Source organism: Balaenoptera musculus, chromosome 16 (genome assembly GCF_009873245.2).
Source record: "Balaenoptera musculus isolate JJ_BM4_2016_0621 chromosome 16, mBalMus1.pri.v3, whole genome shotgun sequence".
Taxonomy (NCBI): domain Eukaryota; kingdom Metazoa; phylum Chordata; class Mammalia; order Artiodactyla; family Balaenopteridae; genus Balaenoptera; species Balaenoptera musculus.
The window spans coordinates 48,839,008-48,858,708 of NC_045800.1; the positions used below are offsets into that span (position 1 = coordinate 48,839,008).

Genomic DNA, 19,701 nt, shown 5'->3' on the forward strand with positions numbered 1-19,701 from the left:
GTGTCACCATATAGAGACTGGGCATATGCAGCGAGAGACCCTGGCACCCACATAGCAGCCTGCCCAGTGTAGGCAAAGAGAACACCTGCATGGCAAAGCTGGAAATGCACTCAGAGCTGAAATCCCCGGTTTGTTTTGAAACAGATCCTTTTAAAATACTCATTCTTGCCAAGCGGCCATGATGGCTGCTCTCTCACATGGTTACCAAGAACTAGGTTAAGGGCATTGAAGCAAATTCCCTTTTTAAAGTAATGTTTCTCTAGCAAGTTCAAACACCAGAAAAGCAAGAGTAGGTAAACGAGAAAACCAGGGTGATAGTTTAGCCTCTTCACAGTTTGTATAAAATCCAAATCTAAGAGACCTGCCCTAGTACCCCTTTGATCCCAATCCATAGGAAATCTTCAAATTGCCCAGAAAAACTTTTTATCAAAAATTTATATTTTTTCAATGAAAAACTCTTAATTTCATAATTTTCATATCACTTTTTTCTTTTTTATTTAAAATATTATAACCAATTAACATACTAGATAACATTGTTTACATTCCAATGGTGCATGTTTAATGACTAGGGCATGAATGATTAAAAACCACAATAATTATCTCAGCATTCCCTACAAGGTGCCCCATTTGTTTTGTCTAGAGGAGGGGAGAGGGGAGGGAATGGAACACAGGGAAGGGAGAGGAAATGAAGAAGGAATGGCATCATACAGGGAGAAAAGCCAATGTCAATTATCATATTTGGGTTTCAGGTTTCAAAACCTGTTGAACAGGATAAACTATAATGAGAAAACAGATGTCACAGTCCAGGTAGACAGCTAGTTCAGTTTAACTTCATCATTCGGCTAAAAGATTAAGAGCTTCTCAAAAATATACCAAATATCGGGCCTACAAAAGTAATTTATTTCTTCGTAAAATTTACTAAGATTTATTCCTTTTGTAAAATGTAAAGAATGGACTGATATCACGAGCAGGTTTCTACTTACAAAAACAGACAGTAATTATGTCCAACGAGCACATCTAACACCATACTCCAAGATACACAGTGAAAGATTTTACAGGTGAGTCTCTCTTACTGATGCAAGGTATATATTTTACATACTTACTGGTATTGTGTCGACACTGGCTATAAAGTATTTAACACACATTTATAATTCACTCAGTGAAGATCTAACAGTAAGGGCAACCGCTTACTTGGGAAAGCATAGAAAATTAGTGTGAGGTAGTTCAATAAAAACCTAGTTTAATTTGTAAGTTATTGTGAGAAAAGAACATTGTGCAAAACTAATCCACAGGTAGTATTTCTCAGAAGTTTCAGTAACAAAGAGAATCTAAATTAGAAATGGCCAGAATATGTTACTCTTACTAGACTCTCCTTAAGAGCACTTAACTAAGAGCAGTTAGTTTGAAATTAATTAGGACTTTTGTTTTCCTTACCAGTTTTCTAATCGTACCCCAAACTACACACTTCTGCTTCAATGCCCTTATACATCTTCATCTTTCTTGCTATTAGGGAAAAATTAGTTTCCTCTGATTCGGGAAAAACCTAAGAGAGATCAGTAGAAACACAATGTATACTAAAATGTAAAGGATCCAGAGGCAACATTTAAGAGGGCTGCTAATGACAGAACAGTAGTGTTTGGTTTTTCTACCGGTAAGAGTTTACTGGGGTCATGGGGCGTCATGCATTCACTCTACAGCTAATGTGTGACTAATGAACAACACTCACAAACAAACTACAACAGTATTTTTGAAAATAGACTATGTTTTTACCTCAAAATGTTGTACAGGCTTGTGCCTAGGCAACAATGAGTAGTTACATCTTCATAGTGTAGCACATACTGGCCGATAGTGTATACCAAGTCTTATCTGTAACCCCAAACGGCTTCACTTGCCTGCTGCTGATTTCACTATCAGATCATCCATGTCCTCTTCACCTTTACCTTTTTAGACAACACAGCAGGATTAGCATGGAACAAAATAATGAAAGGGCTTACGGGAAAGTCTGCTGCTTTACATATAATCAAGCTTCTTGATATTGTTAAGGGGTTTGTATGGTAGCCTTTCACTTAAGAGGCTGGCATTTCTCTTAGGAAGTCTGGTGTGAATGCACTGTACCTTTACCAACCTGGAAGAGTGCATACCAGGAACAATCAGCAGCCGAGGGTGTGTAACAAAATGAGAACTGTTCAGCAAACAGTATGAAAGAGTTGAGATGCTTTGTTTATGTCTATTATAATTAAGCAATCCCAACAACACAATCATTTAACAAATGGTCAATTTACATTAGAGGGTAAACAGTAACCAGGAAGAAATATGTAGAAAGAATTACTGTCTCTTTCCTAACCTATAAAGTTAAATAATATATCTTGGTCAAAGTAATTTTCTGACAGTAAGACCATGGGTATATTAAGTATATAAAGTTGAAAAAACAAAGTTATAAGATAAGCAAAGTGGCTTTACATAAGTACTGCTTGACAGAAATCTTATTTGTAATTTCTTAAAAAAAAAAAGTTTAAGATGTTTTAAAGGTTCAAAAGTAAAATAAAAAGAACTAGCACATTTTTAATTTAATACAGTCAAGAGAAGAGGGAAGGTTGTATTTAGCTATTGCATTTTAAAAAACCCAGGACGTGCAACACTTAGACTTTGTTTTCAGGATATAACAAGTATTTTAGTCTACATGACTAGTAAGAGTTGATTTTCTCTGATCAACTGAAACATGCTGGTTGGCAAGTGGGAGCTGGCATTTACAACAAACAATACTGTAACAACACTTGGTTTTCCTTGCTTAACCAAAATCTGTATCAAGAGATGGTTTATCAGCAAGGAAACAGAAAATAAGGGAATCTTCTGAGAGCATGTCAGTTGTTAAAGTGCAATAGTGAAATAATCTATCCTATAGAAATAAAGCTAGTTAACTGTCAAACTAATAAAAACTAGGAACACACTCATGCTCAAATTTCTTCTGAAACTGTAAATCCAATCCTGTTTCTACAATTCAAGAGGTGTTATAGTCTTAAAACTTTAATTTGCCTAATTAATGCACCCTGTCATATCAGTAGAAAAGGGATTAATAAAAAGGCTGCCAACTTCAAAAGAGGCTAGAAATCATCACTTTAAACCATCAAAGACAAACTTACTATTTCAAAGCATATAAAATGGCTATTAATGTATTTTAATCCTAAATATTGCACATTAACAATGACCTAAAATACCTTACTCAAAACGAATTTTGCACTGAATATATGAATAACATGCCAAGTGGACTTTCAGACGCTGCACGCTGAGCCGCACCAGTTCTTGCTCCTGCTGGTCATTAATTCCATTGGGCTTTCTGCCTAGAACCTTTCACTTACTTAAGTATGCATTTCCAGTTCATTACATGAAATCCCTCTTGTTCCAAAAATAACAAAAAGTGCCTGGGGCATTACAGACAACATATTTCAGAGATAATGAGACTTCAATGACATTTTACTTAAGAAAAATTCAGTTATAGAGAAATAATTCTGCAGATATAAAATGTAAACAGTTAACATACAACTGTCAGGAGCAGCACCATTCTTACACTGTTCAACATCCACATTGTGTGTTTTATTGAAAATCAGGTATAAAAAAATGAAAGACTCAGACTAAATAACCACCAATTATGCCTGCTCTGCTCAATGTGAAGAAACAGTCCTTAGAAAATGATATCCTATATATGGCTGTGTGCTACTATTTTCAGATGAACGGTATATTGCTCATTTTATACATCACCTACAGAAATCTAAGTAGGCTTTGGAACCTCCCAACAGCTAGTATAAATATGATTATGCCACAGGTAGAATCAAATGGCCAGAAACACCCTGAGAACTGGTGCTCAACTGACTGACACTCTAACAAGAAACCAAATAGGTCCAAGGGCCCGAGGCTGCAGGAAAGAGAAAGACCAGACTCTAGATCATTGCTGGGACCTACAGCCTGAGTAGATTAACTCAGTGTATACAAAAACAGGCTCATAGCTAGTAAAGGTGAACCATCTGTTTATTTGCATTGAAATGTATTATTCATGAAGTATCCTCTTGACTTTATGTGATCATAAGCTTTGAGCATGCCACAAATTTGCAGAAAACACCATATTCTCTTACTTTACTTTTGGTGGGTGGGATGGGGGATAGGAGGGTGGTGGTAGATGCCCAACATCTTCAAAGACATGCTCTGAGTTATTCTACCATTTAGATGATGGGGATTTCGCCAAAATTCATGTAGGATTAATTACCAATTGTTGTAACTAAATTAGAATTGGCAAGTAGCAAATATTGGAGGTTTTTTTTAACACGTTCATCATTTACAGTAGTTATTCCTGAATATAACTGGCTACAGGTTATTTTCCCTCACTCCTCTGGGGTTATTTCATTGATAAGCACATAACCCTAAAGGATAGCATCATGAACAAAACATTTGAAATAAATTCTAATAAAAAAAACTATAAAAATCTTAAATAATTCATGATATAGGCAAGTCACCACATAATAGTTGCTTTGATAAACAAAATCTTACAAATTCAGTAAAAAAAAAAAATCAGCAGCATAAGATAAAGCAAATATGCAAAAATTTTAAACCATGATAAAATAATTAGGTTTACATTATACAGTTAATTACAGCAAAAATACAGTTTTGTTGCTGTTTTAAAACACAACTTAAGTTTTAAATTACATCACTTGAAATTTTAAAAAAAACTACTTTACTACAAAATGAATTCTACGTTTTTGAAAAATCACTCAAAAATAAGACCACTGAATTGTTTTCAAAGTAGTTCTATCAATGACTAAACAACTCCCCATCCCTCCCACCCCCACAAGGCCCAAGTAGTCATCTACAGCAGCCCAGAGGTCCAGCTGATGCTTCTAGACTGCTGTCTGTATCCGAGGCCAAAGTCGGATCTGTTGACATTGAAGACACATCATTGACAGACGATGATGACGATGGATGCTGAGAGCCATTGATCACTGCTGCACCTGTGCTATGAGAAACAAAACAGCAAATCAGTTGCAGACAGAGTTGCAGACCGAGCTACTTGTACTGTACTGACTACCTCCAGTGGTCAATAATTTTTCTTTTGGTTTTAAAAGGCTCACTAAAAATAATCACAAGTGATATTCAACACAACACTCACTTACAAACACTTTTCACTGCTAGCTACGAGGTAAGAATTCTGAAAATGTCTGGAAACCTGGAGTCCTGTCCTTTCTACTAATTTGTTTTTCATTTTCAGTTCAGGACAAGAATTGTTAAGTCCAAGCCATATTTAGAAATGGTCCTATGGCAAGACTCATGAATTGGCTTCAGACTGTGTGTGAATAACACTTAATAATACATGCAAAACTGTCTGCATTGCATTTTGTTGGAGAGACGATCTCAAAGGAATGTATGACTCAAACAGTTAAAAACTACTTCCCTAATAAATGTAAATTGGTGCAGCCACTGTGGAAAACAGTATGGAGGTTCCTCAAAAAACTAAAAAGAGAATTGCCATATGATCCAGCAATCCCACTCTTGGGCATATATCCAGACAAAAACTATACTTTGAAAAGATACATATACCCCAATGTTCACTGAAGCGCTATTTAAACAGCCAAGACATGGAAGCAACCTATATGTCCAACGACAGATGAATGGATAAAGAAGATGTGGTATATATATACAATGGAATACTCAGCCATAAAAAATAACAAAATAATGCCATTTGCAGCAACATGGATGGACCTAGAGATTACCATACTAAGTGAAGTAAGTCTGAAAGAGAAAGACAAATAACATATGATATCACTTATATGTGGAATCTAAAATATGACACAAATGAACTTATCTATGAAACAGAAACAGACTTACATAGAGAACAGACGTGTGGTTGCCAAGCAGGAGGGGGTGGTGGGGGAGGGATGGATTGGGAGTTTGGGATTAGCAGATGCAAACTATTGTATATATGTATAACTGAATCACTTTGCTGTACACCAGAAACTAATGTAATATTGTAAATCAACTATACTTCAATAAAATAAATTTTAAAAAAAACTACCCTAATAAAAAATGCTCTATGATATCTTCTCACTGTAAAGTCCAAACAATCCTTCTGGTACATCTTGTTTTAAAGCAAAAGCCAAGACGAAGATTAAAATCATTTTAATTCAAAGGATCCTTAGTTCAACTGCCCCATTTGGTTACATGACTTGCCAAGCGACACAAGTGCACCAGTTAGGTAAACTCAGGTCTTGTTATTTCAGTTCTAATAAGTACTTGGTAAATGCAAATATGGACTTATTAAACATGAAAGTAGGGGGAGACTGTTTCCTTTACCAAAAGTATAGCCTAACAAGCATTTCCTGGATTTTAAAAAGCAACAGGAATACTTAACCTATAGAAAAACCCTCTCAAGGGGGCTGGGTCAGGAAGGGAAGGGAATGACACTGTGGGGTGGGGAAAAGTTAAAGGTGATTCATGCACGAGGTAAGTGCTTTTGAACTACATGATCACTAAATAAGAGTCATTCCAAATTTGAGTATATTAAATAACGCAAGTTATACAAAAGTTCCTAAGAACACATTCATGGAATAAAAACCAATGGTTTTCAAACTGAGCAATAAGAATAGGGGTGAGTTTCAGGGACCCAATGATGTTAAAACTAAGCAGGTTGAAAACCACTGTTCCAGAACCCAGCACCTCATTGTTTGAAATTATCCCTCCTTTGTGTCCAATGACAAGCAATAAAAACACTTAAATATGAAAGGTCCTCTGAGAGCTTGTCTTCAAATCTAACAATGAAATAGCTAGGGATTGGGAATAGGCAAATCTTTAGGGCAGTGGGGCAGGGACTGGGAAACAGAAAGGAATGGAACCACAAGGGATAGAGCAGGTGATGGGAGGTGCACTGGGAAAGAAAAGCAGACTGGGTACTTCAGGCCTAATAGAAGAGAGGAAAAGGAGAAATATGATAACCTTCTAGACCCAAGAACCCATTAGGCTCCCAGCCAGAGTAAAATGAAGATACTAAACTTTTAAAAGTTCAATTGGTACACTATAGAATGCACCTTTTCTGACTAAAGAGTATACAATACTATGGCTAGCTTCAAAGACCTGTACTGAAACATTCAGATCATAAAAGCGTTCTATATACTTTTTCATGCCTCTACTTCTTTATCCAAATTTTATTTCATCCAAATTTTTTAATCTAATAATTTTTTTTTCACTTGAATTGATTTTACTTTTATTTAAACATCTTTATTGGAGTATAATTGCTTTACAATGTTGTATTAGTTTTAAATGCATCATAATTAAACAGTTAACTTTTTAATCTGAAAATCAAATACCTAAGGAAAAAAAAACTTGTTTACTTCTGACCTTTAAAGTAATATATTGGGTTGGCCAAAAAGTTCATTTGGGTTTTCCCGAATGGTACAGAAAAACCCAAACAAGCTTTTGGGCCAAGTCAATAGTAAATTCTCAATATCTGAACAGCAATAATATGGAAAAATCTTTAATTTCAGGTGTCTGGGTCATTTCCCTCTCAGTGACTCTACACACTCAAAGGCATGCAAACTCATTTTAGTATTAGCCAAACCAAAACAAAGATAAGAGGCAATCCAGAAGGAAAAATATTTACTTTTTAAAATCAAGTCGAAATGGTATTGTGATTATCTGATATTTTGAGTCATCAAATACTGTATCTTCTATTTTTGCATATAATCAAGAACTGAATATTTTTATAACAGATTAATTTACTAACACTCTTCTTTGCCAGCTATAACTGAGAATCCAGAAAATGTCTAGAAACTTGCAGTCCTGTCCTTTCCACTGACTTGTTTTGTAACCATAGTCAAGTGTTGTCTAGGATTCAAATTTTTCACTTATAAATTAAGAACAAATACAACTGCTCTATCTATCTCATGAGATTATTAAGTTTACTCAAACATTTGACACTTAGGATGTGCCATTCACTAGGACAGTATGCTAAAGTATAAAACTCTCCCTAATAATGGACTTTTCAAATTCCATTCAAGCCTCCATCATGAACAATTCACTTATATGACTACTGTATATCAATACAAAGCTAATTAACTAACTTAGTTATTAAAGCATTTATAAGATAGCTTTTGTTACAGCTAATTGTAGGTAAAAAGCTGTTGAAACCAAGTTATGTTTTCAAGAGGATCTATATTAAAATTTGGAAGACTGCATTCTTGATCAAGGTTTAAAAAACAAAGAATTAAAAGAACTCAAAATATAACCAAAAATGTCACAGGAAGCTACAAAAATTATTTAAACAAATATATGTTCATAGTACAACAAAATGGGCACCTAAAACTATATACCTATAAATCTTACTTCATTGATGCTAAATACGATATCCAATTTTTTTCTTAGAATGTATAGAATTTTAGAAGGATTAAAATGGCATAGTTTCACGCAAATTCAAGACCTACCTGTTGAAACATTACTCAGCCTTCAATGTTCAGCTCAAATTTAATCTCTTCCCTAAAACTGCCCTATTCTCTGTTGCCAGCCATATGGGATGCTGGAAAAACCATGCCTCTGAAGTTACTGATAAACATGGCTTCAAGTATTGCTTTTCTACACAAAAGATTTATAGTCTTGTATCATTTAATTTTTCTAAACTTGTTTCCTCATCTGTAAAATGTGCACAACAACCCCTTCCTCAGGGTTCTGGGGGGGCTGAATGAAACAAAGTACAAAAACTATCAGTGTCTGTCATGTAGTATGTACTTAATATGTACATGTTACCTGTCATTTAACTTTTCCTTTAAATTCTTTATGCTTTTACAAGTACTAAAATTTAATATAAGATGAGCTTATGATAAAAGAAAATGTTTAAATCCTGCAAACCAATGTTCTTAAGAGCTAGAATACCTTCTGACAGCAGTTTTAATGTTACTGCCTTAAACAAATCAAAAATTCAAAATGAGAAGGAGGTATCATGTACAAAATTGGTATCCCGTACAGAATTTTGCCATGAAGTTTTAGTTTATTTACCCAAAGTAAGGATTGTTAAATCACAGAAAGGTAAATATATTGAATTGTGAGAAATTTCTTCTTTAAAGATAACAATGCCAACAACAACAACAAAATGTTTTAAATTTCTGTTCTTCAATGGGATGTCAGTATCAAAGAAAAAGATATGCATTTCATGAAGTCAGTTACTGATATACTAGTACAATATACTGATAGAACAGTGTACCAGTGCTTTCAGATTTACCACAGAAACTGTATTCCTTATACTTAATAAACTTTGAATACTAATGGTACTAAATATGGAAAAAACTGAAGGTTTCAGGCCACTGAAGATTACAACACAAGAAGTAAACTGTAATCTTAACTAAGCTTATATTGTAACCAACCTAAAGGAGAGGGTTGCCCCCGTATAACTCCATTCTTGGTTCTCTCCTCCAAGTCCATAACTTCTTTGTATATCAATTCTGAAAAAGAGGTGAACAAAAACTTTTCAAAGTCTGAGAGGCAATCTCCCAAGATATGTATGTTTTAAGTAAAAAATTTTTACACACATTAAGTACTTCGAATGGTGTTCCTGCAATGGCAGAGGGTCCAGAAGTGTCAGCCTAAGATTCAAAGGTGTTAATAACAATTTCTTGATCCTCAATCATGAATTATATTGAAAGAAGCAAAGTCTCTGCTGTAATATTCCGAAAGTTGGATTAATATAGAGCTGGGGTTAGAAGCTTTATCTTTTTTACTCCACCAGCACTTTGTACTATACCATATCATTCTGTACAGCAAATGCTAATTTAATTCTCTCAGTGAGGGCTTGAATCAAATTTGTCTTTAACTTCTATTTCCTGAGCCCTGGCATAGTACCTGGTACACTGTAGGTACTTACCATGATATCTGTTAAAAGATTTATATGCAAAAGTATGTGGAACCTTCTTTAATCAGAATAGAATATAAATATATTTTTATTAAAGGAAAAGAATCAGGTAACTATACTTTAACTCCTTCTGAGTTGAAGCATGGCATGCTATGACTGTCAAGAAGATTTCTTCATTAGAATCTTGTTCCTTAACTAGGCTTCTGGACAGTGGGTGGACTGCTGGGAGGACTACTCCAACTGAAGAGTAACACCAGATCCTGCCCTGCAGTGTGCCTCCTGCCCTATATGTCTTCTACATGATCCTGATGTCAAGGGTGATGTGCCTTATGAGTCTGAATGCCGACTTAAGAAGAACCTTCTGGTGGATGCTAACATTGCCATTATTCATCATCTTCTCTGGGTCATAAAATCCTTTGAAAATTGCATAAAAGCAATGAACCCTCTTCTGAGAAAAATATATAAACAAAAAATGTTGCACAGAATTTCAAGGAGTCTGTAATTCTTTACATTAAACTTTCAATAAATGATTTCTGATCACAGGGTATGGCAACATTTATGTTGATAATAAGGTAAAACAAGTGGATATGTTGGGATGAACAAGAGCTGGAGACACCTAAGTTTGCTTGCGATGGTAACCTACTTGGGCTGGGGAAGAAAAATAGGAAGTCTTGATAGAGGAAAGAATGGGAGATGCTTTTCTTTAAAGAAACAAAAAGGAATGATAAGCATTCCGGATAGGAGGATTAAAAAGAGAGAGAAAATACCCCTTTGTGAAAGGGGACTGAGGCAGAAGAACCAAAGCTAATTAGGAGTACTAACTAGACAAAGCAATCTGTAGTTAATGGCTTCGGCAATGAATTTTTCTGTTATGATGCTAAAATTCTTAAGCAGATCTTAAAAAAGGGACTTTGTAGGTAATTACTAAACTGCATTTGGGGCTAGGAGAAAAAGATACAGAATAAAGATAAACATGTTTACAGTAATCAAAAATCCCAGATATAACCATATACAAGTGAAAATACGATGTTTCACTGATTTTAAGATGTACTTTTTTCACAGTTTAATATCTTTGAAACTGGGTTGCATCTATAATCAATAGTGCAGTACAACTGGCATTGTTTTCTCTTTCTTAGTGGTACATAATAGTGTGTTTTACAATTGGTGGCCTATTAAGATTCCATGAAATACCATAAATGTTTATTGTAAATGTAATGATATATAAAAATATCAGGTTAGATACTTTAATACATACTCTGATCTATAGTTTCTATACTCCTGTAAATTACATATATAGATGCACTAGGTTCTACCCAATTCTATCATTCTGGTGGGCTCTACAGAGTCTAACTATATGTCTCCCAAAGTCGACTTAGCGAAAACTAATCTCTGGTTATTCCTAAGAAGAAAGAATCAAATTCATTCCTCCCAAATAAATCTGTAGATGGATTACGTGCTCCGGTTTATATTTTTGCCTTCCAAGTATTTAGGTTCTTAGCTCTTAATAACATGTCTTCTGTCTACCTGATTTTAAGTGACTTGTCCAAAGTCATGTAGTTACAAGAGTGGTCAAAATATCAAATGACAACAATATAAATGGAGGCAAGCAGGATCTAAAAATTACCTGGCTGAAATGTCCCAGGGAATCTTTTAAAGAAAGAAATATTTTAACATTGCCATGACTTTCAAAGCATTATTAATGTTCAACCAAAGTAAAAAAATAAAATAAAACTATTAGATATGCAAAGATTAAAAATTAACTCACTCCATTGGTGAGGGTGGGGGTAAAAGAGACATTCCCATAAAATGCTGATGGAAGTGTAAACTGCTACAATTTCTTTGGAGAGTAATTGGAAATAACTGAAAAATATCCTTTGGCCCAGTTAATCTCCTTGTAGGATTTTTCTTACAGGCATGTTCTCAGATGTGCACAAGAACACTGCAGAGTTGTTTGTAACAAGACTAGACACAACATAAATGCTCTTCAAATGGTTGTTAGATACAGAACCCTGTGACACAGCCGAACAGCAGATCACTAACCAGCTATTAAACCAAATGAGCCAGGTATATGGAGCAAGAGAGAAAAATCTCTAAAATATACGATTATATCAACAAAGCAAGTGTGCACTGTATACAACCATATGTGATTAAAACAGGGTGGGAGAGGAGAAGGGGGAGACATCAAACACACAAGTTTGTATTTTCGTAGACTATGGAAGAACATAAAAGTTCCAGAAAGCACAAATGTGTCTTTGTCTGGGGTGGGGAACAAAGACATTAGGATTAAGTCAGTGAGGGAAGGAGACATACTCTCTACTTTTGTAAAAATATTAAAATCATATTATCAAATATCAGTTACGAATAATAGAAAATATCTTTCACTTCCCTAAAACGATGAATAAATCAACATAGAAAGCCAGAGCTCTTTCAGCTTCATCTTAAAGAATCTGGTGAATGTTACCTTTCCACTCTTCTATTGTGTGTTCCCTTTCATCTAACTGCTTGTCAGGTATCTTTGGTGGTGGCTGAAAAACAAGGCAACAATAATTGAGTCAGTTTATTGGGAGTATATAAATTCTTTACAATTATTTGAAATATTAGCCGGACAGAAGGCTTGGAAAAATACATCATTAGGCCAAGATTGATCAATGATCAACACTGATCTCCTGTAGAGAGAACAGTGACAGGAGAAAAGATGTTTAACCATCTTTTTCTTTTCTTCCTGTTTTTGAAATTGTCACATTTTATTTATATCATAGAATTGTGCTATGCTTTGGATACAATAATTTGTTTACAACTAAGTTAAGATGTTTTCCCAAAGTGCTCAACATTCTAGCTCAGCATACAAGGCACCATGGCAAAAAGGCAAGAAACAGTGGGAGGGAACTTTATTTTGTGTAGGAGGTACTTGGATATGTTCATTCTCTTAAGAAACTTTTCATGCAAAAACAGAAAAACACCATCATCATTTATTATATTTTTATTTAAAATTAAAAAATATCCTCCAAACCTAACTTTAATGCTAACTCTAAGAGTATAATATGGTCTTCAAACATTAAAGAAAAGAACTTACAGCTTCTGCTTCAGAAGGATCATACCAGACGTTGATATACGGGTGCTGGAGAGCTTCATCTACAGAAATCCTTTTAGATGCATCAATTACCAGCATTTTGGATAACAAATCCCTTGCCTGACTGGCTGCAAAAATAATGAGACGTTTATGTACATGTATCTCATAAAAGCTTTAAAATTATCAATAAATTTCAGAAACTTGAAATTATCATTTATTAAAAAATGTTTTAGACAGAATAGATTTACTATAAAATTAGGTCATACATATGATTAAAAAATATAAAATTACAAAAAAATAACTAAAAAGAACTAAAACCTCACATTGTTCCATTACCCAGAGACAATGATATGTCCCATGAGAATATGAATACACCCTCATAAACCCCCTCCACAACCACCCACCTACCCACAATGGAATTAAAGATATACGTTTATAAAAAGTACCTTTAAGTTTGTTGTGTTCTGAGTCAGCTGGGAAAAGTACATCAGGGAAGAGTTTCTCAAAGCTATATCCAGCATATTTAGGCCTGTTTTCAACATAAGTCCTTACTGTTGGTTGTAGTTTCTTCATGAATTCAGGACATGGTGTTCCAAGCTGTTCAATAACTTTATTCCACTGATCAATATCTAATATCAAGTAGCTAAGAAAAAATACTGTGTATCTAATGTTCAACATATTAGTCATATCCATATTAAAATAAGAAAATGGCAATTAAAAAATCCTAAGAAAGAATGTGGCAGTTATAAATCTTACAGCCACCTTGCAAAAGGCAATGATTGTAGGTGGACAAAAAGGATCAGTAAACAAGCTTTGTTAACCTTATTTATTATGTGCATGTGTGTGTCTACTAATACTAATTTTATCATAAAAATGGAAACTTAAATTCTAAATATACAAATTCTAAATACAAATGATAAGTGGCTCAAAGAAAAATGACAATTACTACCCATTAGGACTCTAAATGTAAACTGTACACAATTTTAGAATACAAAATTTGCCTTTCCTTCCAGCTTATCAGAAAATGTGAATGCATTTCCGAAAAGATAAGAAATATTTCTTATTACATGTCCTGCATTTTTTGAGTTGTCTACACTAACAGAAAACCAGTAGCAATAAAAATGATGGCATTTCCTTTTGCCATTCTTTGTTCAGCTTATGTTAATAAAATTTTTTTAAAGCTCTGAAATTTAAGAAAATGACTCAGTATTTTGGTTAAGGTGTAAGGTTAGAATTCTCTGGTCTCTTTCCTTCCAATCTTTAGCGTTTACACCTCAAACTCCTCCCCATGGACTAAGACCTAAAACTTTCCTATTGTAACCCAGTGAATACGGTTTTTCCCATTCCTCTTCCTAAAACAATTTTAAGTTTCACTAGCTGATAGACACATAACAGATCACTGTTACCATAAATATTAGTAGTCAGTCAGATGAACAAAAATCATGACCCAAATCTACTCATCACCATGTAAAACTATTACTGCTGAAATTCTCAGATGAAAAGATCAGTATGTTATGTTGAGTAATGAGACAATAACCAAAAGACATAGAACACACAGCACATTAACAAAAAAGGAAGTGGGGAGGACAAAACAAAAGGATGACCAGAAGCAACAGACAATTCCAAAATTCATATTATGTCCTAAGTACTTCTAGACTTACTCAAGTGTATAATTATTAGAAAATTTAATGCAAGCCATGACTTTTGATTTAGGTTAAATAAATCAACTCAAAGCCAGCAAATAACTGTGGATAATTAACCTGAGCAGTTTTCAGAATTAACATATGAAACAACCAATAAATTAGGGAAAGGAAAGTCTATGTCAAATAGCAGGTGGTATTTTGAAAAAGTAATTTAACAATACTTTCTTATTAGGGAGAGACAAAATACATTATACCTGACCAAGCTGAAGTGCTGTCATACATTTTGACCTTTAGAAACTACATTTTAGGCCAAAGATAAGGATACGATCAGTACCTGGGAACAAAACACCACCTTTGATCATTTCTCCCATGATGCACCCAACTGACCAAATGTCAACTGAAAACAAAATGCAATGACATTAACATAAAGATTTTGGTTAAAATAAAAAAAAAATATATAAACATTAAAAAAAAAATCACACACACCATGTATACTTCAAAATTATAGAAAGCAGTATAAAATAAAAATGAGTGACAGTGAATGTGCTCTAACTACCAGCAGAGACTGTATTTCCTACTGCCAGATGCAGCCTACAAACATTTCAGCTTCATATCGCAACAATTTTTGAACTATAACAGCCACAAACTTTACGTCTGTTTAAAAAAACCCACATGTATGAATGTTCACTATATTCATTTTCATTAGAGAACATAAGGAAGTTCATCACCTAACTAATTAAACTGCTGCAGCAGCACAAGGATACAGTCCCTTCCTGGAAAGAGGATTTTGTGGCAAACCATTTCTCCCATAATGCACCCCACAGACCATAAATCCACTATATGTTTGCAGCACAAAAGGAAAAGCAAAGCAAAAGGTCGTTAAAATCAAAGAAGCATAATATGACTGCATTATATAAAAACTGCAAAACATCACCAAAAGAAAAAAGTGATTTTAATTTTAGCTAATGGAATAATTTAAAACACAAAATATTTGTCAAAAGGCTTTGATTCACAAAAGCAAATGTGAAGTGTGGCGTTTTAACTACGTATCTAATTTAAAGTGAGAGCTATGCACAGAAATCACATAATTTAAAAAACCTATACATTTTGCCCTTGAAAATTTATTTATAAAATATGAAAAAGAACCAAACACAAATCTTATAAGTAAGGCTGAAAATGTACATGAGGTAGCAAAATTTAAAAAATAAACTCTTTATACTATTTTGAGGTTCAACTGTGCATTATACTCTCTCTTTAAGTCAAATAAAAGAAAAAAGCATGAGCAGAAATAATCTAGTATATTAAAATACTTAACAGAAACAATGTTTCTATGAATAATTACAGTTAAAAAGTTAATCTAAAGCTCTTCAGAAATTTTCAAGTTGGAGTTCATAAATTCATTTTGAGAGGTGCTATGTTTACTCTGAACTGAAAGTCATTTTTCTCCTTGGCAACACCATGCTGCATTTACTCTACTATCCCAACAGGAACAAGTGCATAGAGAACGAACAAATAATCAATCAAAAAAACTTAGTAAAAGAAGTATATTTATGTTTTCCACCTAAAGTGTTTTAAACCCATAGAACCAAAACACTTTTGGTTTAAGAAGTTGGTTTTGGCTGAATACAGTATGAAAGTTCCCACAGATTTATTATCTACGAGTCTCCTAGTGGACTTACTGACCCTTGCCAACTTTAATTTTTTTCTTTTTTTTTGTTGGCCACACAGCACGCAGGATCTTAGTTCCCCGACCAGGATCAAACCTGTGCCCCCTGCGGTGGAAATGCGGAGTCTTAACCACTGGGCCACCAGGGAAGTCCCATGACCCTTGTCAACTTTAAATGAGAGCTCCAGTCAATACTGAAAAGAATCTGCTAGACATAGAAATGGGTAATTTGAGGATCTCCACCTGTTTCATTAAAACTAACCACATACCCTGACACTTTATATCTTTGGGTTTGAAAATCAGACAAAAAGAGTAGGTGCTTGCAGTTTAATACAAGAGGGGAATGAGCAATTTGAAAGGAAAGCTTTAGAAACTTGCATTTGTTTTTGAAGTTTGAAGGCCCCGATTCTCTAATGGCAAAAGAAGAAAAGGGCAGGAATAGATGTTAGAAATATACCCTTTACCCATGCAGGAGGACTTGGGAACTTAAAGTCAGTACTTTCTCATACACTCATAAGGAGACTGTCAGTTCATTATAGAATTTTAGGAGCTAGATTAGGAACAAATGTTAGAAATCCTGTGGAACTGAAGTTTCCCTAAAATTTCACATTAAAATACATACAAATCTTTTTATATTTATGGCATAGTTCAACTTTCAAGGATAAAATTTTAGAGGAAAAGTTAACATTCATAAATCAGTTCAGAGAAAAATTTTTTCCAGGGTTTTCATTTTTTGGCAAAAATCTATTACAATAATTTTTCCCTGTGGACTTTATAGAGAATAGCAAGCTTTAGTTAAATATTCAGGACACAACTTATGTACATAATCTTAAGAAAAACATCTTAAAACAGATTTCAAAAGCTGCAAGCATGAGAGAAGATACTGTCTGAGTTAATGAAGACTTTCCTCAGAATATGATAAGCCTGATTCATGCATAAAACGAGTTTTACAGGGTCTAACGGCTTAGTCTATTTGGCAGTTTAAATATATTCCATTATCTCGCACTTTCCAAAAAGCTTTGAGCTGGCTTTCAATAAAAGACATATAAAATAAAGTTGTTAAAACACATGGGGGTGGGTGAAAGGTGTTACTAAAAGGCAGAAGTTCTCATGTTTAACCTTGCTGGCTAATGTAGTTATCATAATTAAGCATTACATTTGACTCAGTTTCCCGGGGCCCAAAAAAAGAAAAAAAAAAGGCAATAAGGTAGATCTATATAATTCTTATCTAAGAAAGGAAAGCATGTCAATTCTTTACATGACAGTTTTTCTTGGTGGTAATTTCTGGTAGGGAGCTCCCAAGATCACAATTATAGGACAGAGTGCCACATTATACATTATCTGTGACAATCAATGGTTTTACAGCAAATACAAAAACAATCTTCATGCTGGTCACTTAAAGCAGAAATTCTCAAAAAAAAAAAAAGAGTCTAATACTAAATCTAGCTCACTGGATTTTACAGGGTATAAGGCAATTTTAAGTAAAGAGTAAGACAACAGAACAGTATGTTTATTTAAGAACAAGAGAATAGTAGTAAATATTTAAAGTGTTTTTAATGAGCTCAGAAAAGAAAATTAAGCTAAAATCCTCAGTTCAATGTTATCTTTTATAAAAAAGAATCCCAAAAATTGACTTGATACAGTTTCCTGATTCAAAGTGAACTGCTGTTTCAGATTCTTTGCTAGAAAAAATGTCTAGGTCCTATTCTAGTAAGTATTTTGGATTAAGTTACCACATTTAAAAAGTTACAGTTTAAGTCAATAAAATCCTGTGTAGACTTATTCATCTCTTAAATGACTGAGATTCAACAAAATTTCTTAAGTATAAATATATATATATTTATGCATAAAATTTTTTAAAATTCATTAACTACATGCCTGATAATGTTCTTCAACCTTGATTCTAATGCTGATACATATAATTGACTATACTCGCACATAATAATGCCATTTCTTTAAGGCTGGACACAAGGGCTCTGATGAAACACTGTTTTCTCCGAAAGGCAACCTTAAATTAATTATCCATCAGCTATGCAGAATGGCCTTATTGCAGCCCTTAAAGTTTGCACTAAGTGCTACTGCTATTAACTTTAATGTCATGGGATTGGAAATGTGTGCAAATATCACTAATGCAAACTTAAGATTTCTTGAGCCCATGTTAAGAATGCTCATTTTCAAGTTACAGGCAAGAAAATGGTATATATTCTGTTACAGGGGCCATGGTAACAAATTCTTTATCTAATGGTAGTTTGATGATTATGTATTTGTATTTAAATAAACAGGGGCCCCAAGTTTTTCCAAACATTTATGACAGAATTTGTAGTTACTTTCAAACTCTTGATAAACATCATTTCATACAGTGATACATTTAACTCTATGCACTTCAATTTAAGTATTTACATAAGAAATCTGATAAACAAAAGCAAATAAATCAGAACAGTATTTCAAGTAAATAGTGTTTGCTGACCGTTTTCTTTGTAGCCCATCCCTAGGATGACCTCAGGTGCTCTGTAGTAGCGAGTCACTACGTAAGGTGTCATCATAAAACTAGTTCCTGCAGTCCTGGCCAGTCCAAAGTCAAGAATCTTCAAAGTGCAGTCTGATTTTACTACTATATTACTGGGCTTTAAGTCCTTCAAAAATAAAAATTAAAAAAATGGCTGCTATGATATAAACAAATATTTTGCAGTCCACAAGTTATGAGATCACTTATAAAACAATTCATGGTTACTGTTCATTTTTCTCACTGTAATTGTTATCACTGCACAGATTCATCATAATAGGCAAATCTGAGAAATTAACTTGATGGCATTTTAAATTTATGAATATATACAGTTATTAGAAGTTAGTAATGCTTTATTTGCTAGAAATTATGATTAGCTAGAAACTTTCAATCAAGTGGTGTGAAAGCAATTTGGAAAGGCATCTCAAAGCTCACGTAAGAACTATTACGGTAAAAGTAAGAGAGAATTCATAAGTTAGCATTTATATGCACTTGTATACTAAATTACCAGCTTTTAAAAGATCCCATTTTAAAGTCAAAACAAGCTTTATATAGATACTATATACCAACAATGGGCCATTCTATGTCAACCCAAGCACATGTCACTTGACCTTTCAAACCGGCAGATGTTCAACTCTAAAGGATCGAAGTAGTCATTATGAGTCCTTCCATCACTGATTTCCCAACCGAAATCATACAAATTTGTTCATAAAATTTTTGACTGCCAGTTGAGGTAGGACACCATTGTCTTGGTGCCACTAATCCATAAAATTACTTGCTGTTGATGCTACCAAATAATGTCTTTGTGAAGAATTTCCTACCTGAACCCAACCTCAAGGAATTCTGTGCTATGATCATTAAAAGGCAGCAGCATAAACACTCATGGCTTCAACCCATCTTGCCTGTTAGCTACCATCAATTCTATTATGAACCAAGAGACCA

The 19,701-nt window shown here is 34.0% G+C and overlaps 1 protein-coding gene across 4 annotated transcripts in view; it reads right to left on the reverse strand.

The window, feature by feature from the left end:
* Window positions 1-467: 467 nt before the first annotated feature.
* Window positions 468-19,701, reverse strand: part of MAPK8 (mitogen-activated protein kinase 8) — a 114,912-nt gene continuing 95,678 nt past the window's right edge. For 2 of the 4 annotated variants that reach the window (XM_036829731.1, XM_036829734.1), the window contains 7 exons: window positions 18,724-18,889; window positions 14,916-14,987; window positions 13,394-13,576; window positions 12,951-13,075; window positions 12,339-12,402; window positions 9,393-9,470; window positions 2,543-4,997 (listed from right to left, as the gene is read on the reverse strand). In XM_036829731.1, the coding sequence (XP_036685626.1) occupies window positions 4,852-4,997; window positions 9,393-9,470; window positions 12,339-12,402; window positions 12,951-13,075; window positions 13,394-13,576; window positions 14,916-14,987; window positions 18,724-18,889 (834 nt within the window). In that variant the 3' untranslated portion in view covers window positions 2,543-4,851. Of the gene's footprint in view, window positions 5,003-9,392; window positions 9,471-12,338; window positions 12,403-12,950; window positions 13,076-13,393; window positions 13,577-14,915; window positions 14,988-15,354; window positions 15,427-18,723; window positions 18,890-19,701 lie in introns of all 4 variants that reach the window. The other 2 variants (XM_036829733.1, XM_036829732.1) reach the window with 2 other exon arrangements.